Source organism: Nyctibius grandis (genome assembly GCF_013368605.1).
Source record: "Nyctibius grandis isolate bNycGra1 chromosome 34 unlocalized genomic scaffold, bNycGra1.pri SUPER_34_unloc_1, whole genome shotgun sequence".
Lineage (NCBI taxonomy): Eukaryota > Metazoa > Chordata > Aves > Nyctibiiformes > Nyctibiidae > Nyctibius > Nyctibius grandis.
Window position 1 is genome coordinate 919,369 of NW_027167468.1, and position 12,996 is coordinate 932,364.

Sequence of the window (12,996 nt, forward strand, 5' to 3'; positions counted from 1 at the left end):
AATTCCCACCTGGAGAGGTTCCACACAAGTCAATCCAACAGTGAATTTGGGAGGTGACTCAGTTGTGCTTCTTTAGGAGGTGGTTAGTTTTGAAGGAGGTTGGCTGAACTCATTCACTTGGTTTCAAGTTGATCCACTGTCTCAGAGCAGTCTCTCCTCTCTTCTATGTGGGTGATGAGATGGGAGAGTCCTTGGGCCACACAGGGGACTAATGACTTAAGTGCTCTGGTTGCACATAAACACAACATTGTTTCTCTGCTTCAAACGCAACATGTCCTCCTCTCCCCCTCCTCCCTTGGCATTTTGAATTATCCTATTTTTGGAGTCATCTGCTCTCCTCTTTTCTATGTCTAAGAAAAACTGTAAAGATGAAGGGGAAAACGCCAGTCTTTCTTGCATATATTTTTCTTTTTCTTCCTTCTGTTAGATGTGTATTTTAATTTAAAAAACATAATAACTTAATAAATCAGAGATTTGAGGCTTGAATAGTGAGTTTCATCTACTTCGCTGCAGGTGCCTATGAGAATTTGTTTTCCCAAGGCTTGCTCTGTAGTCAATGGAGACAAGAGAAAACTCTAGAGGGCTGGGTCTTCCCAACTTCTAACTGACATGCAAAAGAAAGGTTACAAATCTCTTCCAGACACTCTTCTTTTGCTCTGCGTTTAGGTCAGGACATTTGATAGTGACAGCAATGAGCAACTGTTTGGAAGCAACCGCATTTCAGTGCAGACAGATGTCACATGAGACTGTGTGGAACCATAATAAATGTCAGTCATTATTTAGAGTACTGAAGAAGACAACCTATACTTGGTCCCTATTCCGCCCTCCTCTCCCCTTTCCTGAAGAAACAGAGAGCAAGCAGCTGTGGCAGAAAGCAGGGGATCACAAAAGATATACTTGATATTGCTTATTTTGGAATCCACAGATTCACAGGGATTCCTAGTCCAACAAGGCAAGTATTGAGAAGTGGAAAGAATTGCTTTCAACATACATATTTGATTTGATTTGATTTGATTTGATTTGATTTGATTTGATGGGTTAGCATTTGTGCAATGGAAGAAATGAGTTTGGCACATAGGTGTGACAGATGTTTGGAATAGGTCTGAATGAATTTAGAATTTCCCAGGATTGGGGGGAAATAGCTAAGAGCCTCTTTAAAATCCTCTGTTCTGGAGAAAGATTTCTTTGTGAGTGTTTGAAAAAGGTAGAAAGAAGACAACAAATTCTCTGAGGACTCTAACTGAAATGCGAAACAGAAAAATCAGGGTGTAAGAAATGCTTGAAGGACTCTGTCTATAATATGTAGGAAGACTGCAAGAAAGAAAGGAGGCAGAGAAGGAAGGATAGAACTTTTCATTCAGACTGTGAAATCATCACACTTTTTGCCACATTCCTGTCTCGGCAGAATGAACTGAAATTCAGCATGGGACCAGAAAATGAAACTGCAGTTACTGAGTTCATCCTAGAGGGTTTCTCAGGGCTTGATCAAAGACTACAGCTATTTCTCTCCCTGGTCTTTCTGCTCATATACCTGACAACAGTGATGGGGAACGCAACCATCATTTTCCTCGTGTGTGTGGATCACCGCCTGCAAACCCCCATGTACTTTTTCATCAGCAATCTGGCCTTCCTGGAAATCTGGTTTACATCCTCCACAAGCATCAAATTGTTTGTGATCCTGGGTTCTGGTAGGAGAACAATCTCACTAAGCAGCTGCTTTGCCCAATCCTATTTCTATTTTGCCCTGGGCTGTACAGAGTTTGTTCTACTTGTTGTCATGTCCTTTGACCGCTATGTTGCCATCTGCCAACCTTTGCGTTATGCTGCCATCATGAAGCCTCAGCTCTGCATCTACCTGGTTGTTGCTGCTTGGGTCACAGGCTTCACACTCCCGAGTTACCATCTGGTCCTCCTCTATAAGCTGACTTTCTGTGGCTCAAACAAGATCCACCATTTTTTTGTGACAACTCTCCCTTATTCAAACTGTCCTGCTCTGACACCAGCCTGCTTTGGAAAATAGACTCTGTTTTCTTATCATTTTTTATACTGGGTTCCTTATGTTTAACTCTGGCATTTTACATCTGCATCCTTTTCTGTATTCTACACCTTCCAGCAGCCTCTGGGAGGAAAAAAGCTTTTACTACATGTTCTTCCCATCTCACCACCTTGGCCATTGCATATGGGAGCTGCATTGCTCTCTACACGTGTCCTTCAGAAGCTGTTTCCTTGGACACCAATGGAATTGTAGCTTTGCTGAACACTGTCCTGTACCCATTCTTAAATCCATTCATCTACAGCCTTAGAAACAAGACTGTGATACTGGCCCTGAAGGAAGCCATTGTCCGTGCAACAGTACAGCTTTTCCCCTAATCATGATGCATTTCCGGACAGCAATTCCGAGGATCTGCTGTCAAACGTGAGATAATACCAATGCATATGTATGTAACTTCCAAACACAGATGCCTCAGGAGATTTATGGTCTTGTTGGATTGTGTTAGGTGAAGTGATAAGCAGCTCACCTGCACACACAAAGAAGGCACTAACAATGGCAGGAAGAGTAACTCAGTTAATACCCTGCTCTGGCTGCTCCCAGGCCCGTCACTGGAGGCCACCAGCTCATCCAGATTCCATCTCCAAAACCGAGAAGAGCACAGAGGCACAGCGGCAAGTGGGAACCCCAATTACAGGCTCCTGAGGAATGAACACCTTGTCCCAGCTCCTTCCAGGGCTGCCCTGGGAGAGCCATCAGCCCTGTTGTGCAGGTGTGAAGCCCATCAAGATGAGTCACTGAGAGCAGGTCTCTGGATCACCATTTGGACTAAGGGGATTGTTGCCTTGGGGTGTAGGATACGTTATGGGTTACAAGGGAAGAGCATTTTTGGATTGTACAGGACTTAATATGAGAAGTTCAGGGGAGGATCCCGACCAGTGCAGTCTGTCCTGTCTTCTTATTAAACTTAATTTCTAACTCTTTCCTGTGTGAGGGAATCTCTCTCTTGTGTGAACATGTGAGCACGGGGGTGTGAGTGCAGCAATTGTAGCAAGAACCAGGGGTCAGACAGCTTGTATGTCATTAGTGCCAGCAACCGAGAGACCGGAGTGACTGGATTTAAGAGAGTGTGTGGGGGGGTGAGTGTGACTGGGGTGGTGTGTACCAGCAGCTGGAATGGGGCTGTGGCCTCAGGCACTGGTATATCCACATGCCTGCAACTGGTGAGGCTGGCATCCAGGGCCAGCTACAGAGTAGACTGAGTGTCTGAGCCCAGCTGCTGGAGGGATCCACCCTGTACAGGTATATATAGAATAGAATAGAATAGAATAGAATAGAATAGAATAGAATAGAATAGAATAGAATAGAATTCAGTTGGAAGGGACTTACAATGATCATCTAGTCCAACTGTCTAGCCCCTTCAGGGCTGACCAAAAGATAATCATGTTCCTAAGGGCATTGTTCAAATGCCTCTTAAATACTGACAGGCTTGGGGCATCGCCCACCTCTCTAGGAACCCTGTTCCAGTGCTTCCAGGAAGCCTGTTCCAGCTCACAAAGTGAAAGAATCATTAAATCATAGAATAACTCAGGCTGGAAGAGACCCCTGAATGTTGACTTGTCTGACTCTCCTGCTCAAGGCAGGCTGAACTAGATGAGATTGCTCAAGGGCTACCCACAGCATGGCTTCATCCACAAAGGAGCTGAAACTGCATTTCATCCCAACATGTAGGGGGATAATAAAGACATCCAGCAGTGTTGGCTCAAGTGCTGGTCACTGAGGGATGGTAACAGGATGCCAGGAGGACTTTCTATAACTGATGACATTTGACCCTAATTGTCCAGCCAACTTCCCACCCACCACAACATCCACTGCTTCAATCCAGATATCATCAATCTGTCTATAAAGAGACAATGGCACACCATGTCAAAGGGCTTGATAAAGTCCAGGTACACAACATGCCCTTCTTTCCCCTACCCGTTCTCATTCATCAGTCCCTTTTATGTCCTTCAACTGCCTGGAGTAGGCTGCAGAAGCATTTACCCCATCACCTTCCCACAGACTGAGGTGAAGCTGACCAGTCTGTAATAATCCCAATCCTCCTTCCTGCCCTTCTTGAAGAAGGGTTTGATGTCTTTCTTTTCCAAGTTCCCAGGAAACTCTCTGGTGGCTCTGGTCTTTCCAAGATGTTTGCGAGAAGTTTCACGGTGACACCGGCCAGCTCCACCAGCACCTCTCTGCCCCTTCCCACACACAAAGCCTTCTCCATATCCCACAGTTCCATAGGAATGCCCAGGACACAGTAAACACCTGTCCAGGTCCTCGGGATCTGTTCAGAAGACAACAAGAATTGATTTCTTCCTTCAGGCCCGCAACTTCCATGGGGTCTCTGTTCCCCTCAAAGCTTGCCTGAACATTTTTCTCAGTGCCTGCCTCCCCCCAACCTTTCTAGTCCTCAGGCTGTAGATGAGGGGATTGAGCAGGGACATGAGAATGGTGTAGAATATGGGCTTTGACAAACTATCTTAGGAGGGCTGTTCTGGGCATTACACAGACAAGGATGAGGGTGCTGTAGAAACAGTGGCACTAGTGAGGTGAGATGAACAGGTGGAGAAGGCCTTTTACTTGTCCATGCTGGGCAGGAGGACTTGCCCTGGGTGACACCTCTGATGCACTCAAATGATGCCAGCATGAACAGGAAAGGGAGGACTGTCTTTAAAAAGCAGTTCATGAAAGCAAAGTGTATGAGTGCCATGGTGTCACTGTGGGAGTGGTCCAATACACTGGGGCCACAGAACTGTACCTAGGACAACCAAGAAGTGATAATGTAGATGACAGAAATTCCTGTAGCCAAATTGCATCTGCCTTCTCTCAGGGTACTGAGGGAGCTGGCGGAAATGCTCACCAAGCCACTTTCCATGTTTATCAGCAGTCCTGGCTAACCGGGGAGGTCCCAGGGGACTGGAAATTGGCAAATGTGACACCCATCTACCAGAAGGGTCGGAAGGAGGATCCGGAGAACTACAGGCCTGTCAGTCTGACCTCAGAGCCAGGGAAGGTTATGGAGCAGATCATCCTGAGTGCCATCATGGGACACGTACAGGACAACCAGGCGATGAGGCCCGGTCAGGATGGGTTTGTGAAAGGCAGGTCCTGCTTGACTAACCTAAACTCCTTCTATGACAAGATGACCCACTTACTGGATGAGGGGAAGGCTGTGGATGTTGTCTACCAGGACTTTAGTAAAGCCTTTGACACTGTCTTCCACAGCATTCTCCTGGAGAAACTGGCTGTTCATGGCTTGGATGGGCATACTTTTTGTTGGGCAAAAAACTGTCTGGATGGCCAGGCCCAAAGAGTTGTGGTGAACAGAGTTAAATCCATTTGGCGGCCGGTCACAAGTGGTGTTCTCCAGGGCTCAGTATTGGGGCCTGTTCTGTTCAATATCTTTATCAATGATCTGGACAAGGGGATCGAGTGCACCCTCAGTAAGTTCGCAGATGACACCAAGTTGGGCGGGAGTGTTGATCTGCTGGAGGGTAGGAAGGCTCTGCAGAGGGATCTGGACAGTCTGGATCGATGGGCCGAGGCCAATTGTATGAGGTTCAACAAGGCTAAGTGTTGGGTCCTGCACTTGGGACAGGCTTGGAGAAGAGTGGCTGGAAAGCTGCCTGGCGGAAAAGGACCTGAGGTGTTGGTCGATGGCTGGCTGAGTATAAGCCAGCAGTGTGCCCAGGTGACCAAGAAGGCCAATGGCATCCTAGCCTGCATCTCCAATAGCTTGGCCAGCAGGGCAAGGGAAGTAATCATCCCTCTGTACTCGGCACTGGTGAGGCCGCACCTCGAATGCTGTGTTCAGTTTTGGGCCCCTCACTACAAGAAAGCCATTGAGGTGCTGGAGAGAATCCAAAGAAGGGCAACGAAGCTGGTGAAGGGTCTAGAGCACAATTCTTATGAGGAGTGGCTGAGGGAACTGGGGCTGTTTAGTCTAGAGAAAAGGAGGCTGAGGGGAGACCTTATTGCTGGCTACAAATACCTATAGAAGTTGTAACAAGGAGGGTGTCAGTCTCCTCCCAAGTAACAAGTGATACAATGAGAGGAAATGGACTCAAGTTGCACCAGGGGAGGTTTAGATTGGAGATCAGGAAAAATTTCTTCACAGAAAGGGTTGTCAAACATTGGAGTAGGCTGCCCAGGGAAGTGGTGGAGTCATCATCCTTGGAGGTATTTAAAAGACATGTAGATGTGGTGCTTAGGGACGTGGTTTAGTTGTGGACTTGGCAGTGCTAGGTGTATGGTTGTACTAGATTATCTCAAGGGTCTTTTTGAACCTCAGTGATTCTATGATTCTATAACTTGAAGCACATGGATGTGGGAAATTTCTCTATGTCAGCACAAACACTGAAGCTCTGACACCACATTGACCCATTTTCTGACAGTGGCCCACAAGAAGCATTTTTCCCTCACCATGTGCCTTCCTTGTGCTTATTCAGGTCACGGCCCTGGAACACGTAGGAGCACAGACACCACCTATACTTGAAAAGAGGTTGTAGCGAGGTGGGTGTCGGTCTCTTCTCCCAGGTAACAAGCGATGAGAGGAAATGACCTCAGGTTGTACCAGGAGATGTTTAGATTGGATATTAGGAAAAAATTTCTTCATGGAAAGAGTTATCAAGCAGTGGGACAGGCTGGTGGGGAAGTGGTGAACTCACCATCCCTAGAGGTATTTAAAAGACGAATAGATGTGGTGCTTAGGGATATTGTTTAGTGGTGGACTTGGTAGTGTTAGGTTAATGGTTGGATTCGATGATCTTAAAGGTCCTTTCCAACCAAAACGATTCTATGATTCTGGAGAACGACCTTCCAGGTCACGAGTCTTGCAGAGACATGCGGGTAGCACACAGCCCAATACTGATTGCAGGATGTGGCAACCAGTAGGAAACATTCACTATGTGCAAAAGTGCAGGAAGCAGTACTAACTCCACTGTGACCAGAGATGGTGCTGTCATAGAATCATGGAATACCCAGTGGGAAGGGACGTCAAAGATCATCTGGTCCAAACTTACTTGGCAAAAACATGGTCTAGACAAGGTGTCCAGCTGAATCTTAAAAGTGTTTAATGTTAGGGAATCCACCACTTCACTGGGGAGTTTATTCCAAAGGCTGATTGTTCTCATTGTGAAAAATTTTCCTCTTGTGTCCAATTGGAATCTCCCCAGGAGTAACTTGTACCCATTACCCCTCCTCTTTCCATCTGAGTCCTTGTAAAAAGGGAGTCTCCATCTTCTCTGTATCCACCCTTTAAATACTGGAACATGGTGATGAGGTCTCCCCTAAACCTTCTTTTCTCAAGGCTGACCAAATCCAGTTCTCTCAGCCTTTTCGCCTATAGCAGGCTTCCCAGTCCTTTGATCACCTTTGTGGCCCTTCTCTGAACCCTCTCCAGCCTGACCACATCTGTTTTGTATCATGGGGACCAGAACTGAACACAGTATTCCAAGTGTGACCTGACAAGCACTGAGTAGAGTGTAATAACGACTTTATCTCTGCTGATGATACCCTTGTTGATGCGACTCAGCATCCTCTTGGCTGTCTTTGCCACTGCAGGAAGTCACAAAGTTGGCCAGCATCTGGGATAGGGTGGTAGAGCTGTAGCAGGTCTCCAGGGAGGAGAAATTCCCCAGGAGGAAGTTCATAGGATTGAAAGGATACTGGTTTGCCACCAGGAGCACAATGATGAGCACGTTCACAACCACCATTACGGGGCAAGTCACAAGAGAGAGGAGGTAGAGATTTTTTCTGAAGGTTGAGGACATTCCTCATTCCTGTTAGGGGAAACTCCATTGATGATGTCTGATTGTCCCATTCCCCTTTCTCCATGGAAGGTTAAGGTCCTTTGTGTCTACTCTCTCCTGGTAGGACAGCTGTGAGGAGGAAGCTCTTGGGAGACCTTATCTCTCTCTACAACTACCAGAAAGGAAGATACAGTGAGGTGGGTGTTAGTCTCTTCTCCCAGGTAACAAGTGATAGGACAAGAGTAAATGGCTTCAAGTTGCACCAGGGAAGATTTAGACTGGATATCAGGAAAAATTTCTTCACCGAAAGGGTTGTCAAGCATTGGAGCAGGCTGCCCAGGGAAGTGGTTATGTCACTGTCCCTGGAGGTATTTAAAAAGTGTGTAGATGTGGTGCTTAGGGACATGGTCTAGTGGTGGCTTTGGCAGTGTTAGGTTAGCGGCTGGACTCCATGATCTTGAAAGTCCTTTCCAACCAAAATGATTCTATGATTCTATGATCTGTTTCCTTGTTAGCTGCATAAGGAAATTGTGAAAGAAGTTCAAAGTGTGGAAACAAGAAGCGGTATGTGCCTCTGAGTATATTTATATTTCCTAAATGTGCTCTGTGCTTTGTGAAAGGTAAAAACGCCGTCTTCTAGAGGGCATTGCCACTCATGCTTGCAGAAACCCTTCTGACTGCACAGGTGAGATGCTCCACAGATGTGCTGCTTTCATAATTGTAATGAAAGGGACAGGCCAGAAAGGCAGAGGAGGATGATGTAGCAGGCAGAGATATTTGCAATCAACCTGTCCAAGGCAGGTGAGATAAATCTCACTGGTACAGTGGGGGATCATTCCTGGAGTCACACACTGAAATGTCAGGGCTCTGTCAGGTGTCCACATTTGAGCTGTCCTCATGCACTCCTCGTAAATACAGGGGAGGTCAAAGTCAGGAGTCCTCTCTTGCAAATGCACAGGCAGTGCACTGCAGTGGCTGTAGTGTGTCTCTGGCCTCCTGTTGCTATTCCCAGAGGGTGGGAGGCACCTCAGCCTTGTGGTGTATCACCCTGTTGTGCACCTGTCTGAGATACCCCATGGCACGAGAAATGGACACAGGGACTTTGGTTCAAGGAAGCACTTCCCAGTGCTGCACACAGGTAGTTTCCCAGGGAGCGCTACTCTGAAGGTGAAGTGACCTCAAGACACTGTCTGTCCCACAGGCCTTCGTGGTACCCCCAGGAATAGTTGATGGCGTTTGTGCTTACTTGGGTTTCATCTCCCCACACACACACGATGTGCACACTTGCATCTTGTCTAAGCAATGCAAACCTGGACTTCTGACCAAGTCATTTAGTGACCCTTCATGGAGGGAAGAACCACCTCTCTGACCTGGGGTGAGTGGACAATGCTGGAATGGTGCTGGCTGTGCAAGGACACTGCTGTGTGCCCACACCCTTGCACACACACACACTTCAGCTCTTCACTGGTGTTTTCCTCTCCAGGGCACTATGTTGGGCATATTCTTGAAAGCAACTTTGAAAGAAGACTGAAGCCTTCAGGCACTGCACTGAGGAGATCCCCTTGCACAATGGAAACACTGCTATGGACGTCAGCTCTGTCACAGAACTGCCCTTTGCCTGCCCCTTCCTGCAATCACGGAACTGTCACGCAGCAGGACTGTGACCAAGCTGCAAGAGCGCTCAGGCCTTGCACTCACACAAAGGCTACAAAGCAAAATTTGTAAGTGCAGAAAGAGCAGCTTGGGAAAGACCAAGTGCTGACGCTCCCTGGAAGTGCTGACGCTCCCTGGAAGTGCTGTTGTGCCGGGACTCTTCCCCTCCACCTCTGCACAGAAGCACTGCTCCTGCAGCTCCGTAGAAGTCTTGGAGGAAGGATCTCAGACAAACAAGTCAATGCAGAGTCCTTTATTTTATTTAAGCACACAGGGAGCATGACTCCTCATTTATACAGACTCGGGGTCACACTAGACAGACAAATACTGAATTAGAAATGGTACAAAAAAAGACATTTATTTGTGAACAACAATTTCACAAGCATACTACCACCAGCAGCAGCAAAAAATGCAGAATATAGGGTGGGCCTGTAATGAGTTGCTTAATAACTGATGTGCAGAAGAAGATGAACAGTTTATTGTGTCTCAAAAATATCTGGTCATCAGTTTCCACAGAGCATCCTTGAGCTCTTGATTCCTCATGCTGTAGATGAGGGGGTTCACTGCTGGAGGCAACACTGAGTATAGCACTGCCACCACCAGGTCCAGGGATGGGGAGGAGATGGAGGGAGGCTTCAAGTAGGCAAACATGCCAGTGCTGATAACCAGGGAGACCACGGCCAGGTGAGGGAGGCACGTGGAAAAGGCTTTTTGGCATCCCTGCTCAGAGGGGATCCTCATCACAACCCTGAAGATCTGCACATAGGACAGCACAATGAAAACAAAACACCCAAAAGCTAAACAGACATGAACCACAAGAAGTCGAACTTCCCTGAGGTAGGAGTGTGAGCAGGAGAGCTTGAGGATGTGGGGGATTTCACAGAAGAACTGGTCCAGGGCATTGCCTTGACAGAGAGGTAATGAAAATGTATTGGCAGTGTTCAGCACAGCATCTAGAAACCCACTGACCCAGGCAGCTGCTGCCATGTGGACACAAGCTCTGCTGCCCAGGAGGGTCCCATAGTGCAGGGGTTTGCAGATGGCAACGTAGCGGTCATAGGCCATGACGGTGAGAAGAGAAAACTCTGCTGTACCACAGAAAAAGAAAAAGAAGACCTGTAAAGCACATCCAACGTAGGAGATGGCCCTAACGTCCCAGAAGGAATTTGCCATGGATTTGGGGACAGTGGCAGAGATGGAGCCCATGTCAAGGAGGGAGAGGTTGAGGAGGAAGAAGTACATGGGGGTGTGAAGGCGGTTGTCACAGGCTACAGCAGTGATGATGAGGCCATTGCCCAGGAGGGCAGCCAGGTAGATGCCCAGGAAGAGCCAGAAGTGCAAGAGCTGCAGCTCCCGTGTGTCTGCGAATGCCAGGAGGAGGAAGTGGGTGATGGAGCTGCTGTTGGACATTTGCTGCCTCTGGGCACGGGGCACTGTCTAAGGAGGAAAAGACAGTGACAAGTTAGGGTAGATGTCTCAGAGCAAAACCTATTCCAGTTGTCATGGAAACCCCCCAAATCACCTCTTCCCTTTCAGAAAGACCTTTGGCTGGTCCCTTTTGTGAACTGTGGTGGGTGCTGGCTGAGGATACTCCAAGGAGCAGGGGCTCTGCTGTGGGTTCTGGAGGAGTCCATTCTGCCCTACAACAACAAGTAAATAGGAACTGGGAGTGATGTTAGATAAGATGCACCCCTGGTATTAAACAGTTTTTCAGCACTGGCACTCCCACTTCACCCTGCTGCAGAGCAGAGCTGTGGGGATTTTGTGTTGTTTATTTGGCTCTAGTTGCCCCACCACAGCGAGTGGTATTTTTAAGGCAGAAATCCTTGGCATGTCTGCATCTCTCCAAGAGAAATCTTGTGGCTCCGGTGAGGAGAGGGACTGTTCCTTCGTGCAGACTGAGGACAGACAGTCTGTCCATCAGTCCTGGTCTCAGCTGCCCTGTACTGGCACCTCGTTGAGCTGGAGGGCAATTGCACCAAGTTGTTCCCCTGAGAAGAAACTAGTCAATGCTGAGAGCAGGTAAATCCAGTTATTTACCTGCTGGTAATCTACCTGATGGTAAATCCAACTCCTCTTACTGTCTCATCCTACCTGAGGAATATCCCAGCTTTCCTCTCCTATCCAGGGACACAGAGGGCTCACTACAGCTGCTTGCATACAGCCTTCCAGCACCATTGCCATGGCCTTAGTACTGCGGGGCTGCTAGGTAACACAGAGATGGAATGGGAGAGCTGTGCCCTTCTGGAAGACAGCCTGCAGCACAGCAGGACGCCCCAGGGAAACAACGGAATGCCCTAAAGTTTTTATATACTGAATGGAGAGCACTGCAAACAGCATTGCCCGGTGCCCCCACACTAGCTGGAAACAAAGGCAGCATGAAGAGGAGGGGAAAAATTCTCCAATACTCCTATGGAGGAAGTACAGGGACAAACAGATAGCCTTGAAAGCCAACCATATCCTCAGCTGCATCAAAAGCAGCATGGCCAGCAGGACAAGAGAGGTGATTCTGCCCCTCTACTCTGTTCTGGTGAGATCGCACCTGGAGTACTGTGTCCGGCTCTGGGGCCACCAACATAAGAAGGACATGGAGCTGTTGGAGTGAGTCCAGAGAAGGCCATGGAGATGATCAGAGGGCTGGAGCCCCTCTGCTATGGAGACAGGCTGAGAGAGTTGGGGCTGTTCAGCCTGGAGAAGAGAAGGCTCCAGAGAGACCTTCTAGCAGCCTCCCGGTACCTGAAGGGGGCCTACAGAAATGCTGGAGAGGGACTTTTTACAAGGGCATGTAGTGGTAGGAAAAGGGGAACCGTTTTAAAGTAAAAGAGGGTAGATTTAGATTAGATATTAGGAAGAAATTCTTTCCTGTGAGGATGTTGAGACACTGGCTCAGGTTGCCCAGAGAAGTTGTGGGTGTCCCCTCCCTGGCAGTGTTCAAGGCCAGGTTGGATGGGGCTTGGAGCAACCCGGTCTAGTGGAAGGTGTCCCTGCCAATGTCAGGGGGGCTGGACTACATGATCTTTAAGGTCCCTTCCAACCCAAACCGTTTCATGATTCTATGATTCTATGAAACAGATGGGTACTCAGGAGTTTCCCCTCACCAGGGCACCTTCTGCCAAGGAGGTAAATCAGGACGTGGACCCCATGGCCTTTGAGCTGAAGGCTCTGCTGGGTGGCAGAAGAGATCAGAGACTTGCTCTGGGGAGGGCATCTGCAGAGCAGGCGATGACATGGACGTGCCTGAATCCCCACTCCCACAGCATTTCTGGCAGCAGCTCCCTCTCACTCCCTGACAATCACTCTGCTGCCTGGAGCTGTCCCTGATGGCAGTTGTTTCTCTGTTCCCACATCTCCTCTCTGTCACTGCTCACAGAGCTCATCCCACCCACTGCATGCTCAGCCCTGCCCTGCAGACCCCTCCTGGCAGCTGGGCACTGCCCAGGGGCATCTCTGTGTGTGCAGGGGCTTGAGGGCAACTAGATAAGTCTTAATAACCGGGTTTTCTGTGACTTCAGCAGAGTGGAGAAATAAACTCACATCTCCCACTGCCCACACACCCCC

General features: G+C 48.3%; 2 protein-coding genes across 2 annotated transcripts; one reads left to right on the forward strand and one right to left on the reverse strand.

Annotated features, from left to right (window-relative positions):
- Positions 1–1,423: 1,423 nt before the first annotated feature.
- LOC137677033 (olfactory receptor 6E1-like) lies at positions 1,424–2,370 on the forward strand. The gene is given in 2 exon segments (XM_068424224.1): positions 1,424–1,952; positions 1,955–2,370. Coding segments are annotated over 2 exon segments (945 nt in total).
- Positions 2,371–9,924: 7,554 nt separating this feature from the next.
- Positions 9,925–10,848, reverse strand: LOC137677029 (olfactory receptor 14J1-like). Its single transcript, XM_068424219.1, has one exon. The coding sequence runs from the start codon at positions 10,846–10,848 to the stop codon at positions 9,925–9,927; it is 924 nt and encodes a 307-aa protein (XP_068280320.1).
- Between the last annotated feature and the right edge of the window lie 2,148 nt (positions 10,849–12,996).